The sequence below is a fragment of the Mizuhopecten yessoensis genome, unplaced genomic scaffold, assembly GCF_002113885.1.
Source record: "Mizuhopecten yessoensis strain PY_sf001 unplaced genomic scaffold, ASM211388v2 scaffold8949, whole genome shotgun sequence".
Classification (NCBI taxonomy): Eukaryota; Metazoa; Mollusca; class Bivalvia; order Pectinida; family Pectinidae; genus Mizuhopecten; species Mizuhopecten yessoensis.
In genome coordinates, this window is record NW_018407803.1 from 565,822 (window position 1) to 584,501 (window position 18,680).

At 35.0% G+C, this 18,680-nt stretch overlaps 1 protein-coding gene across 3 annotated transcripts; it reads left to right on the forward strand.

The window, feature by feature from the left end:
* Positions 1–229: 229 nt before the first annotated feature.
* Positions 230–16,109, forward strand: LOC110456914. 3 transcript variants are annotated; one of them, XM_021507966.1, is made up of 10 exons: positions 230–469; positions 878–1,033; positions 3,228–3,304; positions 5,722–5,793; positions 6,072–6,228; positions 9,314–9,490; positions 9,950–10,023; positions 12,070–12,141; positions 12,922–13,002; positions 15,819–16,109. In XM_021507966.1, the coding sequence occupies exons 1-10, from the start codon at positions 430–432 to the stop codon at positions 15,972–15,974; spliced, it is 1,062 nt and encodes a 353-aa protein (XP_021363641.1). In that variant the 5' UTR covers positions 230–429; the 3' UTR covers positions 15,975–16,109. The 3 variants fall into 3 exon arrangements, with proteins under 3 accessions (XP_021363641.1, XP_021363642.1, XP_021363643.1); XM_021507967.1 differs by lacking the exon at positions 12,922–13,002 and having other exon boundaries at positions 231–469; XM_021507968.1 differs by lacking the exons at positions 230–469; positions 878–1,033; positions 3,228–3,304 and adding an exon at positions 4,644–4,701.
* The last annotated feature ends 2,571 nt before the right edge of the window (positions 16,110–18,680 follow it).

Genomic DNA, 18,680 nt, shown 5'->3' on the forward strand with positions numbered 1-18,680 from the left:
ACAATGGAAGAATATATCCAAAATCTTGTCTAGTATACTAGGGAATTGGAAGAATATATCCAAAATCTTGTCTAGTATACTAGGGAATGGGAAGGATGTATCCAAAATCTTGTCTAGTATACAAGGCAATAGGAAGGATATATCCAAAATCTTGTTTATACTAGGCAATGGGAAGGATATATCCAACATCTTGTCCAGAATACTAAGCAATGAGATGGATATATTCAAAATCTTGTCCAGTATACAAGGCAATAGGAAGGATATATCCACAATCTTGTCCAGTATACGATAAAGGGAGAGACTTGGCCGTGACCCATATCGGTATAAATATTACTAGTCGTGTGAAGTTTCACTGGCCAATTTCTACCGTCTGTATTATAATGCGAGCATAGGTTCCTTATCAGTGGCGCCCTGCGTTTTAAAAATACAATGCGTTTCCTGGATGGGTATGTTCCTCTTGTCTTTATTTGTAAGTATTGTATTTGTTTGACACAATGTTTTATGATAATAATTGGCATGTTCGATTTTATCTTAATGTTCTGATTAAAAACCAAGATTTAGCTACTATCACTAATCAAAACAGATCAGTCTTGCTGAAACTAATAATATCATTTTGAATTCAAAAACTTGTTAACCCCTAGTAGGGAAATTATTTCATAAACAACAAATTTGACGTCTACTTTAACTCGGAACGTCTTAGTCCGCGCGGGTTCATTATACATTTGTTTTATCAATTCCCTGCATAGAACTAATGCTTTACAGACGTGTTTTACTACAGGTTACTTATTACCTGTGAACCTCGAGGTTTTCCAACTTAATTAATGCCTCGTTTTCCCTGAGCGTCCGTTATAAAGTGTTTTACTGTGTTGGTGTTCAGTACATCTAGGTTGTGTACTGTCCCAGAATGGTGTAGCAGTACCACTATGTGAGGACCTGGCCGACATTTCCTGTGTGATCCTCCTCAAGATTGTGCCAGACATGTGCAGTAGAGAATGTTACGTCAGTATATGTCGCCGCACGTGTGGACGCTGTCGTGAGTACCATCAGCTGTTAAAGGTTTTTAAAAGTCTGTTTTGAGGTTACATTGTTTACCATGTTTAAAAATTATATTGATTGTGCCCTACCTATTTACTGATTTGGGCTTTTCTCTATCATGATGTTTGGGTATTCAATTGAACACTTAGAGCGTAAGTTTAGTAAGCCAGAGGTCCCAGGTTCAACCCCTTGCGAGGCATTGAATACATAATCACCTCTGTTACACTTCCAATAACCAGAAAACGGACTAAACGCAGATTTTTTAATGTTAAATTTAGGGAACGGTTTATCAAACCCGCAAGAGGGAGAATGAACTTATTTCGTTCAGGCCGATACCTAACATGCTTTCAATAATTAGAAAGATCTCTCTGCAGCTGCATTTTCATGACTGTTTAGTTTGATATTGAGCTACCAAGCAGACATCTTGTATTTTGACAGTTTAAGATTGTTATCGCTATTTCTCAGGAACTATTTGTATTTTGACAATTAAGTATGCTATTACATATTCCCAATTTCCTAAAGAGAACTTTTCTCATTCTGTTGATAGGTTCTCCTTAGTCTCTAGCTGTTTATGTATCATTTAGAGACTGGTCGAAAGGACAGGGAGACTGTCCGGCGGCCATCTATGCTTTTGACCGTTAAGATTGTCGTCTCAGTTTCTCAGAAAGGTCTTGAAACTTCTTTCTCAAATTTCACAAGTAGTTGCATATTGCTCCATAGTTGTGCATAAAAAATATTGGTGTCAGGGGGCCAACTTGGAATTTGACTGTTAATGTTTGTTATCATTTCTCAGAAAGTATTAGAGGGAGATTCTTTTGAAGTTTCTATCAAGCTTTCTCTTGGCTTATGTCTCGGCTACAGTTCTACTTTTTTAATCATCGGCTCACTGACAAAAAATGACCACAGCGAAAACATCTTGAAAGTGACAGCTGTAGTTTGCTGGCGCTATTTCTCCGAAAATAAATTACAAATATTTCCGATATAAATTCTTTCTATTCGATAGTTTACATATATTTTATATCGAGCTTCAAGTTGCTCAATCAGTGAAATGATATGACTGTCAGAAATTAGAAATGTCTCTTGATTTGTTTTTTTATGTCATATTAATTAAAATGGCAGCTTTGATTTTTTAAAAGACAATGATAAACACAGTACAATGAAGTATTGATGAAAAGGATACATTAGACATGACTCAATTCAACAGAGAAATAAGAAATATCGGACTTACATAAAACTAACAGAGAAGAGAAATAAGAAATATCAGACTTACATAAAACCAACAGAGAAGAGAATAAGAAATATCGGACTTACATAAAACCAACAGAGAAGAGAAATAAGAAATATCAGACTTATATAAAACCAACAGAGAAGAGAAATAAGAAATATCAGACTTATATAAAACCAATGAACATTCTACGATGTTTTTAAAGAAGGATGACACACGGCTAGGATAGCTGAAACAAGAATAAAATCGGGTATTCGATGACAATTTTGTATTTAGTTCGAGCAGGGTTGTTTGTGGATATCACTTTCTCGGTTATACAATTTTCCTGTACTCATGGACAGCCGGTACATCTTTACCCAAAAACGATCAATTAAATTTCTATACAAGATATATCCTATCGTGATGGAGTACAGTGTACATTAATTAAAAAAGATATCACCTTTCAGTTGGGCCAAACTATGCCGACAATGTACATAATGTACATAAATACAATGTTTGTATGTACTCTTTTTTCACGTGGTGAGTGTAACAGGAAACAGATACTACATGTAGTGCATGATCAATGAAGACAAAATAACAATAAAAAACACTGTATATGATACTTTCCCAGTGAAAGATTGTTATTGTACTAGTGTGTTTGTCTATTATATCTGTATATGATACTTTCTCAGTGAAATCTTGTTATTGTACTAGTGTGTTTGTCTATTATATCTGTATGTGATACTCTCCTGAGCGAAATATTGTTATTGTACTAGTGTGTTTGTCTATTATATCTTTATATGATACTTTCCCAGTGAAATATTGTTATGGTACTGGTGTGTTTGTCTATTATATCTGTATATGATACTTTCCTGAACGAAATATTGTTATTGTACAAGTGGGTTTGTGCATTTTATATGTATAATAAATTTATGATATTATCCGGAGTGAAATTCTGTTGTTGTACTAGTGTTTTACCTTTTCCCAGCGTTGCGGTGCTTCCATTGTAATAATGTATCATCACTGGCAATGTGTAGGACGACACAAGAATGTGCTGCTGATGAGGTAATTGTCTAGACATTACCATTTTATACTGTACAGAATAATAAACTAGTAGTGCAGTTCTAGGTACTGTGACGTGCAATGGGACCTGCCCATAATACTACCGTCGCAGTATCAATAGTCATCAAATAGAGTCTAAATCAGGCAATTTTCTTTCTTTCTCTCTCTTTAAATACCAAAGACAGTTTGCAACGTTACAAAAAGTTCAAACTTCTGATTGTTTGAAATTGCTCGGCGATGAAATTACTGGGCAATGATTTGTTTTACACAAACACATGTTTTTATTAGATATTGAAAAAAATATGAATGTGCAATGAACTAAAAATGTGTTAACTGTCTTAATTTTAGTTACACGATTATGCTTTACATATTTATTACACCCCTGCAAGCTGGGGACTATAACTACTGCTACCCACTGCGTGTTGCAAGACGCCAGTAATGTTAGAACCCAATGTAACTTAGAACTTTGTTTGAAGTCCTCTACTTGGGATCACGAATGCTACCAAAATGTATTAGCTACACCCATTGTAACCCCAGACCGAGGTATACTCAGATTGGTACTTGCTGTCCTTGACGTTCGGCTCGATATGGGTGTCAGTCAGGACTGGTTAGTCCGTTGACAATGAACGAGGTCACTACCCCCTTTCAAACGTGTATAACTGTATTACCCTAACTGTATGCTTTCTTTACTTTTCATGGACTAACCATCCTCGATACTCCAGGGTTAACGCACACTTACGCTCTCTGCACATCTATAATATGTCATGACAAAATTGAAGGCTCGTTTAGGCCACCTTGTTGATGAGACCAGCAGTCTAGTTCGACCCTTTGATGATACATTATATATTTCATCATTTACGACTGTGCTTCTACATAATAAACATTGCGTGTCAGCATCACCCTTTCCTTTTCCTATGGCCGCCTTTCCCCCTTTTGATCTGATAGGCATATATTTTGTATGTTTTGTATGCTATGTATCATTCATTATAATTTTTGTATACTGTTGTTTTATGTGATAGAATAATTACTAAGTAAGAACAATCTTATAATAATGGACCAATTCCAAACCTCAGTGTTCATCTTGTTGTTTACTCATTTTTGTCATTCATATAGTATAAAATGTTCTAAAGAGAATGTAAAATCCTTGATTTACCTACTTATTAACAAATCCCTACAAAATGCATGTATAACAAATATATATTGATTTGAATCCACCAACACTTCAAAATCTGCCAAATTCTTTCTTTCTTAATTATCTTAATTGTGAAAATCAGAATGCAGTATCCATGACTGGCCCCAAAACTCATGGGTGGATGACCAGTGGTTGATAAGCCAATGTGGATATTTTTGGTCTGTATCCCATGCGTGGAGGGAATCCTACCATGGATGCTGGATTCGAGGTTCTCAAAAATTATACATTTTGGAAAACATAGTAAATACACTATTTTTTATATTATAACAACTCTTAAATATTGTCCTTACTTCCAAACTCATATCTCATATTTAAACATTTTGTGTTTCATACTTAAAATAATCAAATAACAACATACTATATCATATATATATATATATATTTATATACTCATTGTTAGCTTTAGGAGAGAACTAATATAGGCTATGCCTGTTGTTCAATCCTTTTTCTAATGAAATAAAATTTGTTGAAATTGAAACCCCTTGATATCGAGGATGAGAAAATGCGAGGATGGGGACTAAAACAATACATGTAAGCTAAGAAAAAGTTTAGCTCTTTCATCTGTAAATTGTTCCGAATGAAAGAATGATGTTTTAGTGATGTGATTTATATATTATTATAGCGTCATTGTATTTAAAGGATAAGTTTTCCGAGTATGTGTAGTCTATCCCACTTTACTTCAGCTACCGAGAAGTATTCACTAGGGGCTAACATTATTTTATTGAGAAATTCAAGAATAGTCCTCTTTACACAACATTCATTGTTCAAGTACGTTATCATTGTCGACATCATATGCTTATTTCCTAGTCAAAAAAAAAAGATATTTTACAAATTGTTTTTTTCCTTGGACAATGATACTACGGGTATAGAAAACGATGCAAGACTTATGAAAATCAGTTTGTGCTTTGACAATATAAAATACTAAAAACCCAAAGAAAGGATTGGACCAAGCCTTCACCTGTTAAACAATCTAAACTATATAGAAATCAAATTTAATGGATTTGTGAGAAGGACTGCAACATAACCTACAGGTTGAACGGTCTAAATACACTAATTGTTTAAGTAGTTTCTATCGTGAATAACAAATTATTGTTTTTATCAGTGTATATATCAGTATTTAATTTCCAGGTTAAGCTTAGCTGCAAAAAAAACCAAGAATTATTGATCAAAAGACAAAACCATTTGCACTTTACACTTAAACAGTTAACAACTGTTTTGCTTGTTTCAGTTATGTCTGGAAACCCAGAGACTCGACGACAGCCTTCAGATATACTACACAGCAACATGTGCTGAAAGGAAGGTGGGAAGAATCTAATGGCATCCTAATTTGCATTAATTGTTGTCAAATGATTCAGTAATATTTATTAAGGTGCATTGGGCGTGTCAAATGTTTCCATATTTGAAATATTGTTTTGTAAATATTGTTATTAATATTAGAAATCTTAAAATTAGAAATATTAAAATGTATCTTCTAAATCATTTTATTTACATAACATTCTAAATATTGTTATTTATGTCTTTAAAATTAGAAAAGAAACTACATTTTTTATTATATTCAAAACCCTTTGTTTCGATCAGCTATGTGAGACATTATACGGATACCCTGCGCCACAAGGGCCAGTGATAGGGAGGAAACGGGCTTACGGTCTACATGGAAAATGTTGTGACAGTGACTACTGCAATAGTGATGACACAGAATCTTCTACAGTAGTTCCTCATTTGACACATCCTCCTGGTAGGTCAGCTCAGCGGGTAACATCACGTCAATAAACGCTTTACAGATCTTTAAGTTTTAAGTTTAGAAAATACTTCAGAAACAATAAACATTCCCTCACATTCCATAAAAGTTTAAATAATAATTTCAATGCATGATGTAGAAAACGAAACGCCAACATCATTTAACTTAAACTCCTCAGTGAACGTTGACAATACCGTCTAGTATATGATTGTATTTAAGGTAACCTTAATCGTAGACGGCCGTAAAAGTTTTAGGGAGCGCTCTCCAAAATGATACAAGGCAGAGTGTTACAGAAATAAAGAAATGAAAAAGAAAGTGTTTCCTAATAGAATAGAATAGTTTACATTTTGATCATAATATATTTTTTATTCCTTTATTTTAGTTTGTTTAAGATAGTGGTTCGACTGTATCGGTATTACAGATATAACTCTTTAATAGGGCAGTCGTCCAAAAGACTTTTCCCTTTCCGAACGAAATATTGCATACTTGAATAAGAAGTGTTCATCTTAGTTATTGCAATTGTAAGCAGACCATCTCCCGTTAGCATCTATATTGTGAACGAGAAGGTACAGACAGGACAACTGGAGAGTGTGAATCCGATGTATGCTTCAGGCCATGACATACAATTGACAATAAACAGGTAACAAATATTGTTTCCTGCTTGTGCAAGCAATAGCCAGAAGTACTTCTCCTTAGTATTTTGATCAGTTTGGTTTTAGTGGCATTAGGTTTAGCGTCCAATCGTGCTGAAATGCTGAACTTTTATCAAGAAATAACCATTTTTTGACGACTTTGGTTTGTGCGGCATGAGGACAAATCCCATAGCCTTCTCCATTTGGCCAACATTCAACACTTCAACTGGAAAAACGTGAGAGATTACCCAGCTTGGAAACCTAAACATTGTTTGGAAGTAAAGAGAAAACTTTTTGTTTCAAATATTGTGCAGCAGATTTATATTGGTCGATTTTGTGGTACAGGAAGAGCAACTCGCCAATTCTGCAAGGCATTCCCACATAGGTTGCCTCGTACAACACAGTTGATAACATAAGGTATATTCATTTTCTCAATCCACGACCTGCGTGGGTTGTATCTATGTACCAACAAAATGAACAGTTGTTCATTCAAACAAGGGTCACTCCAAAGTCTACGTATAGTTTATTATTCTGTTTTCAAAGGACGATTGGAACAAACATCTCATGGGCAAATTATGATGTTTAGCATAGTTACAATTTCTATTTTTATACGCCCGTCAAATTTGACGTAAGTATTATGGTATGGGGTTGTCCGTCCGTCCGTCCGGCGTAAACTTTTCTTTGTCCGGCAATCTCCTCCTACATTTTTCGACCGATCTCTTTGAAACTTGGTATACATTATAATCATGATATGAAGTTGTGTCTCCCTTAAAAGAATTTTGATTCAACAATTTTTGCAAAAGTTATTGCCCTTTGTTCATTTCAGTATTTGATTTTTTTGTTCGGAGATCTCCCCCTACATTTTTTGACGGATTTCTTTGAAACTTAGTAGGCTAAATAATCATAATATGTTGTTTTGTTTCCTTAAAGAGAATTTTGATTCAACAATTTTTTGCAAAAGTTATTGCCTTTTGTTTATTTCAGTTTTGGATTTTTTGTCCGGCAATCTCCTCCTACATTTTTCAACGGATCTCTTTGAAACTTGATATACATTATAATTATGATATGAAGTTGTGTCTTCCTTAAAAGAATTTTGATTCGACGAATTTTGCAAAAGTTATTTCCCTTTGTTTATTTCAGTATTTGATTTTTTTGTCCTACATTTTTTATAGCATGTCAGCTAACCACTCTTAGAATGATGCAGATCTTATTTCAATGTAAGAAAGTATATAACACTATATGGCATCCGAGGGGCGTATATTGTTCCGCCCCGCGGTACTCTTGTTTCTTTAGTAATAAAGTATGATAGCGTGTACCTGCAGGTAGGGCGTAAGACCTGTACTTGCTTCCCCCGTTGCATGATCGTAAGAGGCGACTATATTTGGGATCTTATCTTTTCTCTTCTTTCTAAACAACTTTCTTCTGCCTAATGTCTCCCTTGACATTGCCTCACTTTTGGCCTTTAGTTGAGCGTTCGCCCGTGTGAGGAAGGCTTTGGGTTTTGTCCCCTGGCCCAGACATACCAGAGTCTGTAAAAATGGTAGTTTCTACTCCTGCTTAACGCTCAGCAAATTAGGAGTGGGACGACTGGTTCGGCCGTTGTCAGTATAATGTCACCGGATGGGGTGTCCTGCTGGGTGTTTTTGGCAGTATGTTTTAGTGAGGTCCGCGCTATCACACGGAGACAAACACGAACATATCGCAGCCTCCCAAAACACACACGCATACACTACACGCATCCACAGGGGAGGCCGTCCTTAAATGACCATAGCTGTTGATAGGACGTTAAAAATACTAAACAAAACAAAACAAAACAAAATGTATGATAACGCTGGGTTTTCCCCGTTTAGTGCCGCATTAATGCTTTGCCATATAAATATGTAAAACGTGGCCCCTTGTTTTCATCTCATGGAAATTCTGTGCTCTCTAAGCTTCATGAAAATCATCAACAGCTGACGAATCTTAGTTAATTTAGTAGTGATATACACACTTTATAGGCAATATGAATACAAAATAATTTACTTATTGCAAAACAATTACGAAATAAGCTTTTTTCAATGTTTCACTACTGTTGGCCCGATCTCTAATGGAATGGGTCAATATTTCAAAAAAACTTTTTTCTTGCTACCATTTAAGTTACAAGAAGAAACGAAAGTTGACATTTAAGAATTCATCATGTACATTTACGTTTTAAGATTGATAGGGACCAGCTTGTCAATATATGTTATTGTCCTGCAATGATCATACATAAATTATAAAAATTGATACACATGTATATAAATATTAACATGAGCGGAGGCTAATAAGAACCAACAAGAAAAACATTATAGTCTTCAAATAAACAATATGTTAAGAAAATTGAAAACGAAACAGTTCAAAGGGTTCTCTTTTTATTAGTTTCACTTGTAAAAATACTGATATTACGTTTATTGTAAAACCCTTTGTTTTAGGACAGATATCCACTGTGACGTCGGTGATTGATAACACATTGAATGGCCTTAACGGAACCTGCTCACCGCTAAACGTGGATAACGGCGCCTGTGTGTTGCTAGAGCTAAGTGATCCTTTGCTGTGCCAGCGGAGATGTGTGGCTGATACGATCTGCCCCGAGACATGTGGAACATGCTGTGAGATTTGTTTAGATGATATAAAGTGTTACTTTGCATAACTAAAAACTGAGTGTAGTTCTCTCGGCATTAGTTACAGGGACAAACATGTATATTCAGACCTACACGGGGGTGTTACATTCTCATCCATTGCGTTCGTTACAGGGCAAACCAAGCATACCAATATCTGTAAACTGTAGTGTTAGTAACACATTTCAATATTGCTGATATTTAATCAAATACGTATTACAATCAAGCTTTTGGAAGTACAAAGTATGCTTATAATAGGCTATAGTTTCAGACTTAATGAAGTTAACAGTTTTAAACCATACTGATGAATATTGGTGCTATACTATACTAAATCACGTGACGCATACTGTCAGGCGTGTATCATAATTATTCAACGTTAACTGTTGTTTTATTAACACTTCTCTCTTGATTTTTAAACAAACCCACTAAGAAATTTGTTTTGCTTTGTAGTAACGTGTTATGATTGTAACGCAGTATCAAGTCCAGATGCCTGTCCTACAATAAAAACATGTAAAGCCCACGAGGTAAATAATATGAGAAATGACTGTCACTAACTATTGATATATTTTTTAAGATTACTATGCACAACTTTTCTTTTAAGAACATTGTTTTGTTCATTTCTGTTTATTTTATACTTAATGGCTACAGTCTCAAACTAAAATTTAAACTAAAAAAGATGACTCTTCAGCTAAATCGATGGTACACACCATGTAAGTTCCAGCAAAAGCTACGTCATCAAAATGAGAATCGATTTAGTTAACAGTCTAGATGGAAGAAATCAAAATACTTATTTTTTTTTAATTTTAATCAGCTTCGTAGAGTGCCGTCCTTTGTGGCTATGTTATCAAACGACTGAGGTAAATCTACTGATTCCGCAGCGTCCGTGATTTCAAGTTCATGAGTGTATATTTGATCGATTTGATCGACTTAGTGTTTATATGATCGACTTAGTGTATATTTGATCGACTTAGTGTATATTTTGATCGACTTAGGGTATATTTTGATCGACTTAGTGAATATTTGATCGATTTGATCGACTTAGTGTATATTTGATCGACTTAGTGTATATTTTATTCGACCGAGTGTATATTTGACCGATTTGATTGACTTAGTGTATATTTGATCGATTTGATCGACTAAGTGTATTTTTGATCGACTTATTATATATTTTGATCGACTTAGTGAATATTTGATCGATTTGATCGACTTAGTGTATATTTTGATCGACTTAGTGTATATTTGATCGATTTGATCGCCTTAGTGTATATTTGATCGACTAAGTGTATTTTTTGATCGACTTAGCGTATATTTGATCGACTAAGTGTATATTTTGATCGACTTAGTGAATATTTGATCGAATTGATCGACATAGTGTATATTTGATCGACTAAGTGTATATTTTGATCGACTTAGTGTATATTTGAATGATTTGATCGACTTAGTGTATATTTGATCGACTAAGTGTATATATTTGATCGATTTGATCGACTTGGTGTATATTTGATCGACTTGGTGTATATTTGATCGACTAAGTGTATATATTTGATCGATTTGATCGACTTAGTCTCTATTTGAACGACTTAGTATATATTTTGATCGACTTAGTGTATATTCGATTGATTTGATCGACTTAGTGTAGATTTGTTCGACTTAGTGTATATTTGATCGACTTAGTGTATATTTGATCGATTTGATCGACATAGTGTATATTTTGATCGACTTAGTGTATATTTGATCGGTTTGATCGACTTAGTGTATATTTGATCGACTTAGTGTATATTTGATCGACTTAGTGTATTTTTTGATCGACTTAGTGTATATTTGATCTACTTAGTGTATATTTGATCGACCTAGTGAATATTTGATCGACTAAGTGTATATTTTGATCGACTTAGTGTATATTTAATCGACTTAGTGTATATTTTGATCGACTTAGTGTATATTTGATCGATTTGATCGACTTAGTGTATATTTGATTGACTTAGTGAATATTTGATCGACTTAGTGTATATTTGATCGATTTTGATCGACTTAGTGTATATTTGATCGACTTAGTGTATATTTGATCGACTTGGTGTATATTTGATCGACTTAGTGTAAATTTGATCGACTAAGTGTATATTTGAACGACTTAGTGTATATTTTGATCGACTTAGTGTATATTTGATCGACTAATTGTATATTTTGATCTACTTAGTGTATATTTTGATCGACTTAGTGTATATATTTGATCGATTTGATCGACTTTGTGTATATTTGATCGACTTAGTGTATATTTGATCGACTTAGTGTATATGGGTTTTTTTCTATTTAAAGAGAGCACATCGTCGATATATCTGAAGGTGAAATAAAAAACCTTGACAAGGTCGTTGTTATTCATACATTCTGCCTGAAAACAAACAACAAGTCTGCTATGAGTCAATCTTTCACGTTTCGAGTTATTCGTGAGTTGTTATCAACTCAGAATCCAGGCAAATAAGAGACAGCCAATTTTTGAAAAAAAATGAAGACTGATTCATTGGTGATATGGGGTACTTGTTGTAATATTTTATTCTGTATTTCTTTGACAGAAATGTATCACCGTTGAATCGCTGGATAATAATTTCAACATCATTTATAAGTTGGGATGTGTCACAGAACAGGTATTTACCGTTTGTTTTTGTTTTTGACAAAATAATATCAACCCGGTATTGGTAAGTTATAAATGACATACATTTACAATGAAGCTCCATTGAAATGAATAAAGACATTTCTTCAGGCAAAAGAAGCTTGTTGAATTGGTTGGAATTGTTATGTTCGGCACAGATTTCAGAGTTTTTGTAGATTTTTTATGGTGTGTGTATTTTGATTTGAGTTTCACTTGACGTGTATGGCTTATGTAAGGCATATGTAATTGTTAAGTTTCTCTTGATTTCGTGATTAATGCCTTTCGCGACTTAATGGGGAAATATATAGCTAACGAAATCTAACTTGAGTTAATTGGGAAATACATAGCTTTCACTATATTACATATTTTATATATTCACTTAAACCAGTAGCATGATTGATAGCCGGGAAGAAGTTAAGAGCAAGTCGGAAACGACTTGGAATACATTTGGGAATTTGGGATTTTTTTTTCTCAAAAGAGAATGTTTGCTCGCGCTAGTAAACGTCATGATCCAGAAAAGTATTCACACAACAGTGTTCCGCGTAAGAAAGTAGTTTATCATAAAAAAAATCATTACAATTTGTATAAAATTATGAAAACCTATTTATGATATTCCTCCGCGTAAAACTTTTATTATTTAACGGTGAATCTCGATGATTATTAGCCTAAGGCAAAAGTCGGATGAAAGATATGGAAAGTCGACTTTTTGAATGGTAAAAAATATATAAGGTAGTAGTATATAGATATAAAGCAGTTTATCACACTGTAATTTCAGGGTTTGTCGCGAGAACACTATCCTCATCTCGCGCACGTAGGATGGCCTCTCGATTTTTATCCTCGTGCTCGCGATGAGATTGTGAGTTTTACATTCCTTGAAATCGAAGTTGATAAACATTGGGTAGGAATATATGATAGTGAGGGTAATGTGTCCTGTGCTATATAAACATTTGGTAGGGATATATGATTGGGTGTATTCCCATTTATCCAACTTCTGAAAAAAGCTATTCCCATTTATCCAACTTTATGTTTTATGCCCTGTGGGTATGTTTAATTAGTAGTATATTTTAATCATCAGGTGAAATTACGAAGACAATTTGTTCCATGGATAAAGGGAAAAGTATTATAGAGTGGATAAATTTATGTAATTTTAATACATTTTGAAAGGTGAAAGTATGTATAAAATATTCATGAATAGAATCGAAAAAAGCAATTAAGTAATTTTATAAAAATTAGAAATAAGACAATCTTTAACTTTGGCATGAATAATTGATATATCATTATCAAATAATTACTTCGGTAGTATTCACTTAAAATCCCAATTAATCTGATTTGAGCATATATCTAATTAATTACGGTTAATAAGCTTTGAACAGTGTTAAAGAAGCACCCAAGCCTTTTTCTACTAATTTATTCATACATTTTGAATACTACTCACTAAGCATCCCAAGCTAGTTTTCAGCTTATAAGCACTGACCCACTGACAAAATTCATTATTCAAGTTTGACCATGGCAAACGCACAAGTAAGAGTAGACTACATTCGACACGCTAGAGGCCACTACGTAGCTGTAAACGGCTACAGATATGTGATAAATACCAGAAAACAGGGTAGAGATGCAGAACTAGCCTACTGGAAGTGCGCTGAGAAAGATTCCCCAGGCACAGCCAACACCAGAGACAACATGGTAACCAGATTTCCTAGAGACCACACCCACCCACCAACTCGTGCTGACATAGATGCCAAGAAATTTCTAGCAACAATCAGAGAAAAGGCAGCCAAAACTCTAGAACCACTACCCGCATTGTACGACAGCGAGATCATCAAATTCAGAAACAGAGAATGGGACGATCACACACACCTGGTCGTTGAACAGATACCAACTTTCGTCAGTACCAAATCAGCTATATACCGAGAACGCAACAGTGAACTACCACCACTACCAACCACACGTGATGCCATTAATCTCCTGGGAGAATGGCAAGAGACTACTACAGGAGCACAATTTCTACTAGCAGATGATGGTGACCACAACAAGATCCTGGTATTCGCTGACACAATATTTGGGGATGGAACTTTTTACGCCAGTCCTGTACTTTTCACCCAGCTGTACACCCTGCATGCACTCATAGACGACGAGATGTACCCACTAATATTCGCCTTCCTACCTGACAAATGCCAGATCACCTACCAACGCCTATTTGAGATCGTTAAGACAGCAGCAGCAAACAACAACACATCACTCAATCCAACCACTATATTCCTCGACTTGGAGTCTTCAGCCCGTAACGCAGCAGAGACAGTCTTTCCACAAGCGTCGATCAAAGGTTGTCTATTCCACTACTGCGAACACATATGGAGAAAGGTACAGAAACTTGGACTAGCAGACCAGTACACCAACGACAACCTACTCAACCTACATATAAGACGAGCTTCAGCATTACCACTAGTCCCCATCAACCAAGTAGATGATGTATGGTTCCACGCAATTGAAGACTACGAGACCGATGACGCAAAGATCACCATGTTCAACGACTACGTTACTGAGCAATGGATCGGGATGGAGACAGTAAAATGGAACCACTACTCAACAGTTGGCCCCAGAACAACAAACCATTTAGAAGGATGGCACCACAAACTCAACAACCAACTTCACAGAGCTCCCCCAAACCTCTACGTCATCATCGAAAAACTCAAGCACTCTCAAGCAGCAAATGAGATCCGACTTATCCAGTATGCAGCTGGTGGCACTAGAAAGACAAGAAAGCTGAAATACAGAATCCTAGACTCCAGACTTCAGCGACAGAAACAACGACTCATTCAAGGGGAAGTCGACATCTACCAGTATACAGACACAGTGTCACGCCTGCTGAAACTTCAATGAACTGATATGACTCTATAATATTCGATTGGTATAGTGCTTTGCTTAATTCAAATATTTTAAATGTGAAATTTACTATACATTGTAACTTTTCTATCATGTAAAATTATTCATATTGCTATCATCTTATTTCTAGTGCTTTATATCAATTTATGAATAAATATTATTTTGTATTCTTTTGTATATTTAATACTTAATATGTCTATTAATAATATATATGTCTGATATTAATTGAATAAATATATTGAAAATAGAAATTAGTCTTATTGTGAAAGCATATATCATAACTACAGAAACAATAAATCAACTTAATAGAAATAACTTTGAATATAGATACACATTTCCAAAAGGACTTAATTTCTGTATCATATTTTTAACCCAACACTTGACCCAAGCTCCAATTAGTGTTTGTTGTTTAACAATATACCCTATTCCCACTTATCCACCCCAACTTTTTACCTGTAGTACCTATTTTTCAAAAGGTTGGATAAATGGGAATGAACCTATGATAGTGTGGGTAATGTGTCCTGTGCTATATAAACATTGGATAGGGATATATGACAGTGAGGGTAATGTGTCCTGTGCTATATAAACATTGGGTAGAGATATATGATAGTGAGGGTAATGTGTCCTGTAGTATTGGCTTATTACAGCTAATTACAGACATAACACACTATTCAGTAACAAAGCAAATCAATATAGACTCTGGAAAGTCGTTTAAAAGTGACAGAATAAATGTGCACTAATGATAAATAACTATAGCAATTTTGATGAAGTATTTGTTAATTTTTGCAGGTCTGTGATACATTTTTTGGCTGGGCTAGTAACACATATGTTGATACCAGACAGGTCGGTACGAATCGGAAAGGCCAATGTTGTAGAACTAAGCTATGTAACAAGCACGGCATTCAAGGAAGTACTGCTACCCAGCCCTCGCCAATAGGAAAATAGAGACATTTCATATCAATTGATTCGTCAATGCAAAGTTAATATATTCGGTTGATGATACTTTTGTAGCGGCAAAATATGATATCAATGGTTGATAGTGTAACCATGAATTATGCAACTCTGTGAATATATTATTGCTCACGCATAATAATATATATATTATAAAAATATGTCAGTTTTGTTGTTGTGTTTTTATTTAATAAATTGCAATAACTTTATTAAATGTTAACCAACAAATGTATGACGTTTGTTGCTCCATTCCTTGTATATAACGCATATCTTCATGCTTGCTTTCAAACATTTAATATAAGTTATGCATTCAAACTGACAGGACACACATTTAAGATCTACATCACTGAAAGGACACACGTTTCAAGTCTATATCACTGACAGGACACACATTTCAAGTCTATATCACTGACAGGACACACATTTAAGGTATATCACTGACAGGACACACATTTAAGATATATCACTGACAGGACACACATTTAAGATCTATATCACTGACAGGACACACATTTAAGATCTATATCACTGACAGGACACACATTTAAGGTCTATCGCTGACAGTACACACATTTAAGATCTATATCACTGACAGGACACACATTTAAGGTATATCACTGACAAGAGACACATTTAAGATCTATATCACTGACAGGACACACATTTAAGATCTATATCACTGACAGGACACACATTTAAGGTCTATATCACTGACAGGACACACATTTAAGGTATATCACTGACAAGACACACATTTAAGATCTATATCACTGACAGGACACACATTTAAGGTCTCTCACTGACAGGACACACATTTAAGGTCTATATCATTGATAGGACACACATTTAAGGTCTATATCACTGATAGGAAACACATTTAAGGTCTATATCACTGACAGGACACTCATTTAAGGTCTATATCACTGATAGGACACGCATTTAAGGTCTATATCACTGACAGGACACACATCTAAGATCTATCACTGACAGGACACACATTTAAGATATATATCACTGACAGGACACACATTTAAGATCTATTATCACTGACAGGACACACATTTAAGATCTATATCACTTACAGGACACAGATTTAAGATCTATATCACTGACAGGACACACATCTAAGATCTATCACTGACAGGACACACATTTAAGATATATATCACTGACAGGACACACATTTAAGATCTATTATCACTGACAGGACACACATTTAAGATCTATATCACTGTCAGGACACACATTTAAGGTCTATATCACTGACACTACACACATTTAAGATCTATATCACTGACAGGACACCCATTTAAGATCTATCACTGACAGGACACACATTTAAGGTCTATATTACTGATAGGACACACATTTAAGGTCTATATCACTGATAGGACGCACATTTAAGGTCTATATCACTGACAGGACACACATTTAAGGACTCTATCACTGACAGGACACACATTTAAGGTTTATATCACTGATAGGACACACATTTAAGGTCTATATCACAGACAGGACACACATTTAAGGTCTATATCACTGATAGGAAACACATTTAAGGTCTATATCACTGACAGGACACACATCTAAGATCTATCACTGACAGGACACACATTTAAGATATATATCACTGACAGGACACACATTTAAGATCTATATCACCGACAGGACACAGATTTAAGATCTATATCACTGACAGGACACACATCTAAGATCTATCACTGACAGGACACACATTTAAGGTCTATATTACTGATAGGACACACATTTAAGGTCTATATCACCGACAGGACACACATTTAAGATCTATCACTGACAGGACACACATTTAAGGTCTATATTACTGATAGGACACACATTTAAGGTCTATATCACTGATAGGGCACACATTTAAGGTCTATATCACTGACAGGACACGCATTTAAGGTCTATATCACTGATAGGACACACATTTAAGGTCTATACCACTGACAGGACACACATTTAAGGTCTATATCATTGATAGGACACACATTTAAGGTCTATATCACTGACAGTACACACATTTAAGATCTATATCACTGACAGGACACAGATTTAAGATCTATATCACTGACAGGACACACATCTAAGATCTATCACTGACAGGACACACATTTAAGGTCTATATTACTGATAGGACACACATTTAAGGTCTATATCACTGATAGGGCACACATTTAAGGTCTATATCACTGACAGGTCACACATTCAAGGTCTATCACTGACAGGACACACATTTAAGATCTATATCACTGATAGGACACACATTTAAGGTCCATATCACTGACAGGACACACATTTAAGGTCTATATCGCTGATAGGACACACATTTAAGGTCTATATCACTGACAGGTCACACATTTAAGGTCTATCACTGACAGGACACACATTTAAGATATATATCACTGACAGGACACACATTTAAGATCTATCTCTGACAGGACACACATTTAAGGTCTATATCACCGACAGGACACACATTTAAGATCTATCACTGACAGGACACACATTTAAGATCTATATCACCGACAGGACACAGATTTAAGATCTATATCACTGACAGGACACCCATTTAAGATCTATCACTGACAGGACACACATTTAAGGTCTATATTACTGATAGGACACACATTTAAGGTCTATATCACCGACAGGACACACATTTAAGATCTATCACTG

Excerpts from the sequence above, each read along its gene's own strand:
- LOC110456914 (XM_021507966.1), top strand. The coding sequence starts at position 430 with ATGCGTTTCCTGGATGGGTATGTTCCTCTTGTCTTTATTT. Across the intron at positions 3,305-5,721 it reads AAGAATGTGCTGCTGATGAG|TTATGTCTGGAAACCCAGAG; the intron begins GTAATTGTCTAG and ends TGCTTGTTTCAG. Across the intron at positions 13,003-15,818 it reads CTCGTGCTCGCGATGAGATT|GTCTGTGATACATTTTTTGG; the intron begins GTGAGTTTTACA and ends TAATTTTTGCAG.